Source organism: Electrophorus electricus, chromosome 1 (assembly GCF_041902795.1).
Source record: "Electrophorus electricus isolate QZ-2024a chromosome 1, ASM4190279v1, whole genome shotgun sequence".
Taxonomy (NCBI): domain Eukaryota; kingdom Metazoa; phylum Chordata; class Actinopteri; order Gymnotiformes; family Gymnotidae; genus Electrophorus; species Electrophorus electricus.
Genome location: NC_137497.1, coordinates 26,095,148 through 26,109,722, shown reverse-complemented (window position 1 = coordinate 26,109,722; position 14,575 = coordinate 26,095,148). Strand labels below are relative to the sequence as shown.

The window sequence follows — 14,575 nt, the reverse complement described above, 5'->3', positions numbered from 1 at the left end:
TATGTATATATATGTATGTATGTGTGTGTATATGTATGTATATGTATATATATATATATGTATATGTGTGTGTGTGTATATATATATATATATATATATATATATATATATATATATATATATGTGTGTGTGTGTGTGTGTGTATATTTATTTATTTATTTATTTATTTAGTCTTTTGTGTCTTTCACTAACATTCAGGCTGTTCACCTGATGTCAACAGACTAGAAAATGAAAGGTTTAAAAATCTTTTTTTTCATACATTTTTTTTTCTTCTTGTAAGAAACCTGTTCTGTCACCTTTTGTGATGGAACCAGTTGTAAGCCTTGAAGATATAGGTCAATTTGTGTGGTTCATGGATACTGAAGGGATTGCATAAAGGTAACTGTCATGGGCTCTTTACTGGGATGCTGGAAGGGATTGCGTAGATCTGGCAGCAGAATACATTTGTCTGATCTACTTTCATTAAATGTCTGATACTGCATGTGGACATTTTCTTTCACTGTAGTTTGAATCACCCTTTGAGTAACAAACAAAACAATAATATAACAATCTAATGTGCTATTTACTGAATTGTGAGGACTTTTTTATAATGTTTCTACATTTTTGAGATCTCAAATTTTGCCTGAAATAATTTTTCCTACCCATTTTTACAAGTCTTTTTTTAAGTCAAGTTGTCCCCTTTCCTGCCCTGAGTTTTCAGTTTGTTATGCTACTGCATTTTTATGAACTAAATGATTAATTTATGAATTAAATATTCCATTGCACTTAAAAGATGACGGTTTTGTAACGGGTCAGGTTCACTGATGTTTATTTACTAGTCCAAGTCTAGGTGGATTAGGACTACATGTTCTATTTGCCTATTATCTAATCATCCTACGTCAGATCTGCGTGGGGGTTTCGACCCTTGCATGGTTTCAACAGGACTGGTCATCGTTGCAGTTCACTCCGCCCCTACCGCTGTAGACGCTGTGCCTATGGCCCACAACTGAGCTGTCCGCTGTCCACAAGCCCATGGTGCTGAAATCACGGATCGCTAACAATGTAACGGCAATGAAACAAAGAAACTGGGACCCCGATGAACAGAATAATAATGGACGATGATTTGTTCCAGTTGAGGCAGCTACCGTGAGTGTATAGTTTATGTTTTTCATTCATTTGAACCTACGTGAGCCATTTTTAAATGCATTTTCACCAAAAGGCGTTGCTATTTCACTGTTCATATCATGAGAGGTTATATATTTATTTCATAAATGTCTGATTAACGCTTATAGACGCTTCTCATCTATATTTCCAGCAAATAATTTCATTCGACAATCGTTTTTATATATATATATATATATATATATATATATATATATATATATATATATATATATATATATGAGCTGTAGAGCGTTTTTATTTATTTATTTTTTTATTATTTATATGAAGAAACGGCATATACGCAGGCGTATGGGAAGGAGTTAGTCTGCTTTGTAAACAACGCAGGAAAACGACCCCTGCGTCTACAGGGCTTTTCATCAATATGGAATGATTGTAAGATCCGAAATAGGCGGCGCTTAAGTGGTTTTTTTTGTCGTGAGCAAACTCTTATTCATCGTCATTTTGACGAAGCTGTATGTACCCATTACAGACGCTACGTAGTCCATATATTAAGCAGTGCTATACAGAGCGCTTAATTCAGTTCTTGTGCTGTCTTAATAGTAGAATTAACCTACAGACTATGCTTCTTTACATGATTATTTTTGTTTGGTTTTGTTATGTAATATCCCTAAAACTGCATGTTGACCTCAACATGTATTATTAAAGCTATTTTTCCACAGGTTGAATCCCACATAAAAACTGTTCAATCCAACATGAATATGGTTTTGTTAAGGAAGTTATCAGATTCAGTTTGTAGTTTAATCTAAAACTCAGCGTTAACTGGATTGTTAACTAAGAAGTCTGTCTGAGACTAGCCAGATATCAGTACTTTCACCATTTGGTCTGGATAGGTAGAGTGGCTATAGCTTAGAAATGAGCAATGAAGAGCCATGTTTGTGATTTGGAAGTTCAGAGAGACGAGACCACCAGTGCAGGAGATCAGATCCTTGTTATGTCACAGTCAAAAGTGTGGAAATGTCACTGACTATGTGATTAAGTGGTTGGTTCATTGGGAGGAAATTTGCAATACTATTCTTGGTATTAACAGACAGGGTCTGTGTTTGTACTGTGTCTAATACTATGCTTGAATGAAGTTGTCACTTCAGGCTGTTTTGCCTAACCAGCTCACATGTCATGTCATGAAGGGCTTGATAGTTGTCAGGCTAGACCTGTGAGTCTGTTTGCATTTCCTCCCATTTTGTTCTGTTAGAATTCCCAGCCTTGCTGTTAGCTGCATTCAAGCTCACTGTTGTAGCAGTGCTGCTTGATTGATCAAGGCAGTTGTACTGTAAATGGGGCTAAATGAAGGTGTCTGTGTAATTACATTGCCTGTCTCTGCATGAGTGCTTTCTTCGAACAAAATGACAATGAGCACCGTGATTACAGTTATTAGACACAGTGCTCTCCTGCTCCATCAAACTGGTCTTAGATCAGTGGATAATTGGGTGCCCCTCAAAAACCTTGCATGTGAATTACAATAATTACAGGCATTAGCACCAAACTATTTATAGAGGTCTTCCTCTTGTGTCAGATCAGTAGAAAAGAACTGTGAATCAATTTTTAGATATTTATTAACTTTTCTTCCTTTTTCTGGAAAAGTGAGTCTCCTGGATCTTTCTAGCTGCAGAGTTTGGTTCCAACTTTAACCTAACTCATCTGGTCTAGCTAATTAATATTTCAGAAGTTCCAATTTCAAATCTAATCTAAAATACTAGGTCATCAAGAGACCTCAGTTAGCTGTGTGCTCTTTTAGGTTTGGGGCAGAGCAGATGACTATCTAGGATGACCACTTGGTTATTGGTCTGAAGATTATAGGCCTTTGTTATTGTGGTTGTAGGATAGAGCCCGGCTCCTTGAGAATGCACTTATACACAAGTTAAGGTTTTCCTTACATGTGCCAGGACATTAGGGCCATTACATAAAGGCCTAGTGAACCTTCCCCCTCTCCATAACAATAGAGGCGAGAAGCTTTTCTTCACATATTACATCTCAGGCTACTCTCCCTTTCCTGTCTGCCTGATCTGAACACAATTTTGCCCAGACAGGCAGTTCTCTTGTCACCTTGGTAACAGACTCGTTCTGAGCCAATGCAGTTCTGTAGTTGTTCTCTCCCCCCAGAAGTTTGTGCTAATTTATATGCTGGCAGTTAATATTTTCAGGGGGATGAATCATTGAATGCTGAGGGCTGATAAATAATGGCAGAATACTGTAGAGAAAGGAGGCAGTTGATGGCTTATTTTGCAGTTGCCTTGCTCTTGACAGAATAAGTCATTGAAAGCTGATGGTCTTCCTGTAAATAATGAAAGAATACGTCACCACAAGGAACAGAGGATATTTGTGTTTGTCAGGTGCTGGGAGGGTTGAAATAAATACATTTACTGGACAAAACCAAAAAGCTACATGCATTACAACATACAAACCATTTTGAACAACTGTTGACTGAGATTTGTTGGATCATGTGACCTAAATTCTTGATGGTGTGTCCGTTTTCCTGTCTCTTTAGCAGTGTGGTGAAGTTTCGGCATACCGGTCAGAGCAGTCGTTCAGAGGATGACTGTAGGACGAGGGATCAGATGGTGCAGGCAGAGGGAGAACCCACGGACACGGGGTTTGCAGCTCTGGAAGATGGAGCGCCGGTACCCCGAGAGTTCGCCAACCCCACTGACGGTACAGCCTTGTCCTGTTTACCGTTTCATTGACTAGGTGTAAAGAAACAGCGTAGAAAAAAAAAAAAAAGCCAGGTTTGCCCCATTAGACATTTGTCTTTGCTTGATTAAGGCCAACCTAACACATTCTTTACCCAAGTAAATGACTAGAAACCACTTAAGAATGATGTATTTGAGCTTTGCATGACTCCAACTGACTCTTGCCACTAATTCAAATGCTTAACTAAACCAAAAAGACATGAATTTAAATTCCCGGTTGTTCATGGGATATCACTTTAAATTGGTAAACTAGACACTATTCTTTTGTACAAGGATCACAACTGATACTTGAGTCTCCTTTTCTAAAAGCAACAGCTTTAGCATTAAAGTTACCTTAAACAAATACTAAGCCAAAAACAAGGCAACATTATCAGTTCACTGAATAGTAAGTGCTATTTGGGCAAAAGCATAATATACAGTAGCTCATTATATATTATTTTAATATAAACAAACAAAATAAATAAATAGACCATGCTACTGACAGCACTATTACACATTGCCCGTTTCATTGATTTTGATATTGCTGTTCCCACATATTTTAGAGAACTTCAGAGATGTTTACATGACAATATGCAGCATTATGCCACTTTTGTTAAAAGTAAATATGATTAAAAAGTCTATCAAAAAGACAAATCTGATAAAAAAAAAAAACCTCGTGCAGTGCTTAGTGTGTATTTGACATCCATGTGTGTCCCCTTAGAAAATGAAATACACCATAAATGGCATTTTGCTTTCAGTTTTGAGTGAACAGTATATAGGGATGCAGGTTTCCACAGATTAAGGATGATTAAATCAGTCCACAATGTCAGCACATTGCATGCAAACTTTGCATTGTGCTAATCAGCTTGTAGTCTGTACTGCAAATTTCAACTCCCAGTATATAGCCAGCCTGAGCCAGCGTAAAGTTAATACCTATCCTCAACCAAGGAATAAACAAATCCACTATCTTCTAAAAAGTGGGACTAATTTGATAAGCTTGATACACAGGTAAAATTACAGTTAATTCAATGAAGATATGATCAACTGATCATATAAAGATATCATCTTTAAACTTGAAACTATACATTACTTCCATCTGTGAAGTGATAGATAAATATGAAACACTTTAAAGCAATGACATAGGGCCGATTCATAAAACCCGACCGCGAAAGGAAAAGGCAAAATGTGTAATAAATGTTACCGTGGCAATAATTAGCTCACCGTTGTCACCTTACCATTGCAGTTAATTCACTTGTGCCCGAAGGTGAAAGCCAATCAAAACTGACATGTAAATGAGGCCTTGCATATTTAAAACCCACATCAAGACAGACTAAACCAAGTTATAAAAAAATGTGACCCGTTTGTAGCCTTCACTAAGATTAATTTAATACTTTTTCTAAATTATGGCAGAGCAGCAAAATCTTAACATTCTTCCTCTATAACACCTAAATTTGCACTATTCATTGCAAATGTTTGTGGCATTCTGATCCTTCTTAAGCAGGTTATCTTCCTCTTCGTGTACTCCTGTTATTTCAGTTTCAAAGTTTGCCATCAAACAGACAAAACAGTTTGTTCAAACACACCAGAAATGTTTTAAATAAATTTGACAGTTAGCTAAATGGGGGTGTGTGCAGAATTATGTTTTCCTTCATGTGTGATCAAATGCTGTTAGACACATCAGTTTCTTACCGGGACATTTAACATCAGACAGGTTCAGGTGGCATTGTTTTTATGAATTGCTAATGTTATTGTAACAGTGAGCGGTAAGGACGCGGGCGCAAGTGTGGAGAAGAGTGAGATTTATTAGGGCAGATCCAGATTCAGAGTCGTTATAATGGTCCAGGGTCATTGAGCCAATACAGAGATTACAGGGATACATTACAAACAAAGAAAAACACACAAAGGCAAACAGGGAAAGTAGGCTATTACAAAGAAGCTAGGAATTACATAAACAGACATGATTTAACAAAAACAACAGTTCAACTCACAGCCATCTGGACACAGGCTTTCAAAAACATCCCAGCATACATTCAATGAGCCACCAAGCCAAAGGCCACAAGACAGGGTTTAAATACATGAACCGATAAACACCAAACAAGGCACAGGTGCAAATCATGAACGGTCAAAAGCAAAACAAGGACTGGAAGAGAATGGAGGAAGAAACATGACAAGGAAACCATGGAACACGGATGATAGGAGGGCCCAACCGTGACAGTCATATGCAAACGAGTTAAAATACGCCAGTACCACATATCACACAAATGATAAAATCCACATGGTAAAATCAGTCAATCCACATTTATTAATGAAGAAACGTGTACTTGCTACTTGCTGTTAAAATCACATTAAATCCGGTCAATACTTTGATATTTGTGCATAGTTTTATTATCACAGTTCATTGAAATGAGTTTTGAAATTCCATACAAATTCTGTGTTGATGTATCTATCCATTAGCATGTGTTTCTGCTGCGTATGCACTAATGCTTCATCTGTGTGCATGCTGTCATCCGGCCGTAGATACGTTCATGGTGGAGGATGCCGTGGAGGCCATTGGCTTAGGCATGTTTCAGTGGAAGCTCTCCATCATCACAGGCCTCTCCTGGGTAAAGCCCCACTCTGCACCCCGAGCTCAAACATTCACTTGGACAACTGACAGGAAATGGCTTAATGGTGCTCTATGCGGAAGCTGGCGTCCGCGCTAGTGCTTGCCATTGCTCTGCAGTATTAAATGTTGGTGTTGACAGTGCAGTAGTGAGGGTGGGCATATGCCCCTCACCACTGACCTTAACCCGGCGTTTTTTTTTTTGTTGTTTTTTTTTTATTGTGTGTGCGCGCAGATGGCGGATGCCATGGAGATGATGATTCTCAGTGTCCTGGCGCCGCAGCTGCACTGTGAGTGGAGGCTGCCCAGCTGGGAGGTGGCGCTGCTCACGTCGGTACTACTACAACAGCACCACCCAAAACAGCCACTTCCTCCCTGAGGCACATGCAGTGCTACTAGGAAAACCCTCGCTGAAGGGAGAAATGGTTTTCTGCAATAATAAATGAAGCTGCTTACTGTCTGTGTTTGTTTTACTCTCTGTCTGTGTGGTCTTCTCTCCACTCTCTCTTTCTTTCTCTTTCTCTCTCTCTTTGCTGTAGGTTGTATTTATTGGAATGATGATCAGCTCTTCATTATGGGGGAACATATCTGATAGGTACGGGCGAAAAACTGTAAGTATTAGCAAGATATTTTAAATGATCTGTCATAAGCAATATTATAGAATAGACGCACATATGTATGCAGTTCACAGTTTGTTATAAAATGTATGTATGTGCATGTACATGTATTCTGTGTGTGTGTGTGTGTGTGTTTTCCAGGGTCTGAAAATGAGTGTCCTGTGGACTCTCTTCTATGGGATCCTCAGCGCATTCGCTCCTGTTTATGGATGGATCCTGTTCCTTCGAGCCTTGGTCGGCTTTGGGATCGGAGGAGCTCCTCAGTCGTACGTGGCGGTCAATAGAAAATTTCCTGATATCATTAATGCTGTCAAGCTGCCCCTTAAATGTTATGAAATCTCCTTATTTTTGAGTCATGTTTGAGTATTAGAATCCTTCCTGTGGCATGGATCCACCTATAGTCATCCTTAATGTGTTTTTGTTTTTTTTTGTCATTTGTAGAGTGACACTGTATGCCGAGTTTCTCCCCATGAAATCCCGAGCCACGTGCATTCTGCTGATTGAGGTATCAGAATTAAGCATATGAGTGCCATTCAAGTATGAGTTATCTGGGTTGTGATATGTGTCTTTTCTGTCATGTTTGCATTGTGTTAAATACTTACTTTGTATGCCTGTGTATGCCTGTGTGTGCGTGTGTGTGCGTGCGTGCGTGTGTGTGTATGTGCATGCGTGTGTGTGTGTGTGTGCGTGTGTGTGTGTGCATGCATGCGCGTGCGTGTGTGCGTGCGTGCGTGCGTGCGTGCGTGTGTATGTGCATGCGTGTGTGTGTACGTGTGTGTGCGTGCGTGCGTGCGTGCGTGTGCATGCGTGTGTGTGTGTGTGCGTGCGTGTGTGCATGTGTGTGTGCGTGTGTGTGCGTGCGTGTGTGTATGTGTGTGTGTTTGCGTGTGTGTGTGTGTGCGGGCGGGCTTGCGTGCGTGCGCGTGCGTGTGTGTGTGTATGTGTGTGTGTGTGTGTGTTTGTGTGCGTGCGTGCGTGCGTGTGTGTGCATGCGTGCGTGTTTGCGTGCGTGCGTGTGTGCGTGCGTGTGTGTGTGCGTGCGTGTGTGTAGATTTTCTGGGCTCTGGGCACAGTGTTTGAAGTGCTGCTTGCGATCCTGGTGATGCCCACACTGGGCTGGCGTTGGCTGCTCACCCTGTCCACCATCCCACTCTTCATCTTCGCCCTCCTCTGCTTCGTATGTTTTACACACACAGACACACCCTCCCGAAATTCTCCCCCTTGTTTGCCGCCGGGTCCTCATGTTTCTAACGTGTGTGTTATATGCAGTGGCTGCCAGAGAGTGCCCGTTATGACGTTCTGACTGGGGACAAGGAGAAGGCTCTGAACACACTCAAACGCATTGCCATGGAGAACAGGGTCCCAATGCCACTGGGCAAGCTCATAGTGGCCAGGCAGGTAGTGTATAACATCTCCACATCACATTCTGCTCTGTTCAAACTAACTGAACTGAGGCTCCATCTTTATGCCGACGTGACGAAGACCGTCACTTAGGAAGGGTAAATGGGTGCTCTCTGGCTGCTGTGCCAGGCATCTGGTTCTTTGGTCCAGTGGTCAGAGCTCACATGTACCTCCTGTCAAACCCAGGTTTGAGTCCCAGATAGTCCCAGCCTTTGTTATGACCATGTGTAGTAATCCATAGGTAAAAAACTATGCATGATGTTCAAGAATACTATTTATAAGATCAAGGGTTCTTCCTCATGCTCTAGGGAGTTTTTCCTTGCCACAGTCACCCTTGGCTTGCTCACTGGGGCTTGGACTCTGACATTTGTAAAGCTGCTTTGTAACAATGGCTGTTGTAAAAAGTGCTATATAAATAAATTTGACTTGACTTGACTATGGAAGCTTTTTTTTAAAAAAAAAGTTTGGAGCTGAAATTATGAAAACTGTGTAAGTGTTGAAAATCAGGAATTGTAATAGATGATTAGTAAGGTAATGTGGCTAAGGTCTTGCTCTAGTAATTTTAAATGTTGTGTGTTAGAGTAGAGCCCAGAAGTGTGTGTGTGTGTGTGTGTGTGTGTGTGTGTGTGTGTGTGTGTGTGTTGTCAGGAGGACAGAGGGAAGATAAAGGACCTGTTCTTACCACACGTCCGCTGGACTACAGTTCTGCTCTGGTTCATATGGTGAGGAGTGCACCACTCTCTGATCCTCTCACAGTCCTCTACATGACAAATCACAAACATATGCATTTACTAAACTGAGTGGTGCTGTACACACCAGGTCTTCAGCCGCAGTCTTCAGTGCCCATCCACAGGGACCCCCGAACCCTGATTCTTTTGTTTCGCTTGTTCCAGGTTCTCTAATGCTTTCTCCTACTATGGACTTGTACTACTGACCACAGAGCTTTTTCAGGAGGGCGGGGCCTGTGGAGGTAAGTCATCCCATGCGATTTACAACTGATGCAACATCATACAAACCTGCTCTTCCTGGGAAATTAATTAATATTTTTGTAATTTTAATATTTTCCGTTACCAGTCCTGTTTATTTTAAATGAGCAGTCAGATGAGTAAAATCAAAATGAGTCAAATGAGTTTTTTTGTCTCCCCCTAGAGGCCAAAGGTAGTAAGACTGAGCCAAGCTGTAACCTTGAGTGCAAATATCTCAATCCGGATGATTACAAAGACTTGCTCTGGACTACACTCTCTGAATTCCCAGGTAATTTCTCTGTCTCGACGCAGTCACCCTAGCTATCCACACCATTCAACAGCCACTGAAAGACATTTGTTTGCTGATCATCGCAGGTCTTCTTGTGACCCTGTGGGTTATCGACAGGCTGGGGAGGAAGAAGACGATGGCGCTGTGCTTCCTCGTCTTCTCGATCTGCATCATGCCGCTCTATGCCTGTGTAGGCAGGTAGAGATGGAGTGTTCCTCCCACGCTCCCTTTTGCCCTTCTAAGTTTTCTTGCTCGTACTCTCCCTCCCCCTCGTGATGTTTTTATATAGAAACTGGCAGGATGGTGCTTGCAATGTCTGATTAATGCTTTTTTTTACTCTAAATGGATGTGTCAACTGCGAAATGTTGATTTTTGCTAAATTAGGAGATAACTGAATGTGAGGTAATATATATATATTTTTTCTCCTGCCTCTACTGTGGGTTATAGTGAACTGACCAGTAGAAGGGACAGAGTTACAGCAGTGAGTCCAGGGCCAGGAACCGCCCCCCTAGTGCTTCTGCTGATATATTTAGGCTCTTGGCAACACACATTATCATCTTAGCTGTGATGTTTTGCCAGAATGTCTTTTCTTTTTTATCAATTTGTGCAATGCTTTAATGATTCAATTGGCAAAATACTGAACAGGAAGAGCAATGGAAGCAGTGGTTACTGCATTGGAGATGTATGTAACGCTGTATGTAATGTTGTAGGTATGCACAATGCTGTAGGTGTATGTAACACTGAAGGAGTAAGAAATGTTACGGGAATACATAATACTGTAGGAGAATGTAATACTGTAGATGTATATAATGCTATAGGTGTACATAACATAACGTACAGGTGTGCATAATGTAATATAGTGCTCTAGGTGTACATAATGTAGTGTGTATAACGAGTATGTAATGCTATATGTAACACTGGGTGTACCTGACGCTGCAGGTGTATGTAATGTTGTAGGTGTGTGTAATGTTGTAGGAGTGTGTAATACTGTAGATGTGTGTAATGCTGTAGGCATGTGTAGTGATGTAGTTGTGTGTAATGTAGGTGTGTGTAATGTAGGAGTGTGTAATTTTGTAGGAGTGTGTGATGCAGGAGTGTGTAATGATGTAGGAGTATGTAATGATGTAGATGTGTGTAATGTTGTAGGTGTGTGTAATGTAGCAGTGTGTAATGTGCTTATCTCTGTTCCAGGACCTCTTTAACCATTCTGATCTTCATTGCGAGAGCATTCATCGCTGGAGGCTTTCAGGCAGCTTACGTTTATACACCGGAGGTGAGGGGTTGCCCAAACACCCTAAGACTGATGTCACGATGCTAACATAAGCTTCAGTTATATTACACTATTAATGTTTTATCCATAGTTTCAATTTTGGCTAAGTGGAATTTCTTACTAAGGATAAGACCCAATTACACACAGTGCCACCTGTAGGCAGTTCTGACATGATGCTGTTGCATATATATATATATATATATATATATATATAGCACAGCAAAGTTAATTAGTTGTATCGCAGTATAGTTAGTATTGTTAATTGTCATTAAGTGCAGTGTCCTCTAGAATTATTGCCATGCTGGGTAAAGATGGGTAAGAAACGGGTAAATGTATCAGCACAGTCTTTCAGTGACAAGTGGTTTCATAGTTAAGATATATAATTTTCTCAAAAAAAAGAAAAGAAAAAAAAACATTAAAATTTATTTAATCCAGAATGTTTACTTATGTTAATTAAGGACCCTAATAATTCTAGAGGGTACGTTAAACTAAGCTTAAACAGGTGTCCTTTCTTACTATACATACCTGTTCTTGTTTTGTAAATGCAGAGACATATATATGTATTTATATACATATTACTTCTTGCTCTTCATATAAAGCACAGTACTCAGCACTCATTCATTGAGATATGACATCAGCATACTATACAGGTTGATAGTTCAAGTCCACTCATTGAATATTTGGGGTACTCCAGGTATGTTTCCTGGTTACACATTTAAAACACCACCAATAGCACATTTAAAAATTTTTTGAAAACTTTGCATTCTGTTTAATTGAAATAGCATTCTATTTCTTTTTTTTAAAACTATTTTACTTTACTGTATAGTCAAACCTTTTACAGTTTAAAGAGTGCCAGCTGGGATATTGATATTTTATGTCCTGCTTAGTGTAATGTAAATCTCTCTCTCTCTCTCTCTCTCTCTCTCTCCTCCTTCCTCCATCCCTCCTTCCCCAGGTGTATCCAACAGCGACAAGAGCCCTTGGTCTGGGTACAAGCAGTGGTATGGCCCGTGTGGGAGCACTCATCACCCCCTTTGTGGCACAGGTGCTGTAGCTAGAGCTACTGGCCTTCTTTCACACTGACAAATGCGAATACTTCTGCAAGCTAGATGATGGATTTACAGCATGTGTCTTGATTTCAGTAAAGGTCAGCCTAGGCTAAACTATATCAGGGCCATTTTACAGAAACAGCACAACATCGCCTCCTAGTCGAGGGTCAAATCCTGCAAGGTTTTCTCACTCGGTTAATCTAAAATATTTGTTCTCTATTATACCTTTCTCAGCATGTGGTTAGATATATGTTAACCCAACAATGAATTTCCACAAATTATAAAGTGGAATCATCTTTGGAATAATCTAGAATGAACGTGTCAAATTAATTGCAGTCATCAACATAACTTTTGGGTTTGATGGGTTGTACGAACGGTTTTATCACTGCATACTGCCTGACCCACTAACGGTCAGTGCCTCTGGCAAAGGTGGAGTGGCAATCATGGGTTACAGGGTGTACCTGAGCTTCTCGCTTCCTGCTCTGCCCTGCAGGTGATGCTGGAGTCGTCCGTGTACCTGACGCTATCCGTGTACTGCTGCTGCTGCCTGCTCGCTGCCGCCGCGTCCTGCGCACTGCCCATCGAGACGACGGGCCGCGGTCTGCAGGAGTCCAGCCACAGAGTGGAGTGGGGTCAGGAGATGATGGGCCGAGCCACTAGCCCCAGCCCGGACAGTACTCACCGCTCCAGCTCCGGATCACAAGACTGAGGCAGGCGGTAGACGAAAGACAGCTGGAGCACAGACAGGAAAGAGAAATGGTGAAATGGTCAAAGGTTGTGGGGGGAGGAATGTTCATATTATGGTTTTGGGTATGTGTGAAGAAAGAGTCAGTCGGCAAAGGTGGTCTCGTTAGTCATGTGACTCAAGGGCGGAGCATGGATCCAGGACAGACGGCCAGTAATGGTGTCTGAGCAACCTTCTCTACACTGGGCCAGTGTATCTGGACTGTACAAAACAATGGTGCAGGATATATGACAAGCTCCTTGGCAGTGATCCACCCATGTTAGTATTACTTCAGACAACAGCCTGAGTTCACAGCCACCCACTGTTCATAATATTCACCATTAAAGGAATACTTCACCAAAAAAGCTAGTGTTATGAAAAAATACTCTTAGGGGCCAGCAAATAAGGTTTTGCTAATACTGCTCCCCATTACCCTGCATTCACTGTTGACCATGGTAGCTTATTTGGGAGGGAGGTGAGGGTTGTGGAATTACTGTCTCACATGGTCTCATAAGTCAGAGACTGATAGGCTAAGTGCCCTGGAACATAGCTGCCTCCACTGTTGTTTTAAATGGCTCTCTCTGTAACCAGTAGGTAGGCCCTACATTAGTCCTACTGTTGACCTTTCCACTATTTTTTCTGAAGGAGACTTAGTTTGGATGGAGGGATGTGTAAATAAATTAACGTGCAGAAGTGAAGCTGCTGGGCGATAAATGAACGACTTACAACATGTGTAAAATCATGATTTCTGGTGTTTATTTAACTACATAAAAGAGCCTCACCACACATCACCTGCCCACACCAAAAAAACAAAAAACACCACAAAAATGTCTCTTTCAAATTAAATCTCGCAGTCCACCACAGAAACCTTGTTGTTCACACTCCCTTCATTAGTTTCCGTCTATGGATCGAAGCATGTCGTGAATGTCATATCTGCTATCGTTTTCAACATTCTACCCTGTCAGAGAGCACCTCTCACAGACCTCAGGTCCCATTTAGTGGGCTTGCTCTGCCAGACAGGTCAACACATTAGCATGGTGTCTCCAATTAGCAGCAAGCCACCCACAGTCATTTCAATAATGAATATGAACGCACACTAGTCATTGCTTATTAAAGTTAAGCATCCTTTGAAAACCCAGAGAGAATCCTATAGCAGTAAAATTATGGCTTCAGCCAAGTCAAGGCAATATATATATATATATATATATATATATATATATATATATATATATATATATATATAAAATTAGCATGTTACAGAATACTTACTGCCGAGTTCTATTTTATATATATATATATATATATATATATATATATATATATATATATATATATATATTATTTTTTTCTATTATATTTATCATTTTATTTGCACATATAATACAGGAGGACAATACAGGAAATTGTTCAATATGATACACATTTCTCAACTAAATAATTAAGAATCAAAGCTGCCATTGTTTTAACCCTAACCCTCAACACATTCAGACAGAAGAGGCGTGGTAGGTCCATCCCCAACCGTCATAGAAGTCTCCCCTTCTTTCATCACAGATTACTTGGTTTATTTCATTACCGTCACCGTCTTTCACTTGTATCTGTACAATGGAGAGGAGCTTTGTTTCTGGGATTAGGGTTCATTGCCGAGTCAATTTAAAGGTCAGGGTATAGTGTGAAGCTGTGCACGGGTGGCATCGATTCTTTCGGTGCCATCTCAGTTCAGCACATTTGGTATACGAGTTGAAAATTAACTGGATTTCACTAGAAATGAATTCACCTTGTTGAATGACCTCTTCAGATGACAGTTTTGACTCCCACCCTTGTGCAATGTGGG

General features: G+C 40.7%; 1 protein-coding gene across 2 annotated transcripts; it reads left to right on the top strand.

Moving 5' to 3' along the window:
* The first annotated feature begins 927 nt into the window (after window positions 1-927).
* Window positions 928-13,472, top strand: svopa (SV2 related protein a). Of its 2 annotated transcripts, none has more exons than XM_027009320.3 (16): window positions 928-1,125; window positions 3,650-3,810; window positions 6,345-6,430; window positions 6,665-6,763; window positions 6,969-7,040; window positions 7,188-7,312; window positions 7,488-7,551; window positions 8,098-8,223; window positions 8,316-8,444; window positions 9,096-9,169; window positions 9,341-9,417; window positions 9,597-9,701; window positions 9,788-9,899; window positions 10,893-10,974; window positions 11,927-12,016; window positions 12,514-13,472. In XM_027009320.3, exons 1-16 carry the CDS (start codon window positions 1,076-1,078, stop codon window positions 12,727-12,729), a joined length of 1,668 nt encoding a protein of 555 aa, XP_026865121.2. In that variant the 5' UTR covers window positions 928-1,075; the 3' UTR covers window positions 12,730-13,472. The 2 variants fall into 2 exon arrangements, with proteins under 2 accessions (XP_026865121.2, XP_026865120.2); XM_027009319.3 differs by having other exon boundaries at window positions 929-1,125; window positions 3,647-3,810.
* Window positions 13,473-14,575: the final 1,103 nt, after the last annotated feature.

Coding starts and splice junctions, on each gene's coding strand:
- svopa (XM_027009319.3), top strand. CDS start 1,076: ATGAACAGAATAATAATGGACGATGATTTGTTCCAGTTGAGGCAGCTA. Junction 1,126..3,646: donor TTCCAGTTGAGGCAGCTACC/GTGAGTGTATAG, acceptor CTGTCTCTTTAG/CAGTGTGGTGAAGTTTCGGC. Junction 6,764..6,968: donor AGGTGGCGCTGCTCACGTCG/GTACTACTACAA, acceptor TCTTTGCTGTAG/GTTGTATTTATTGGAATGAT.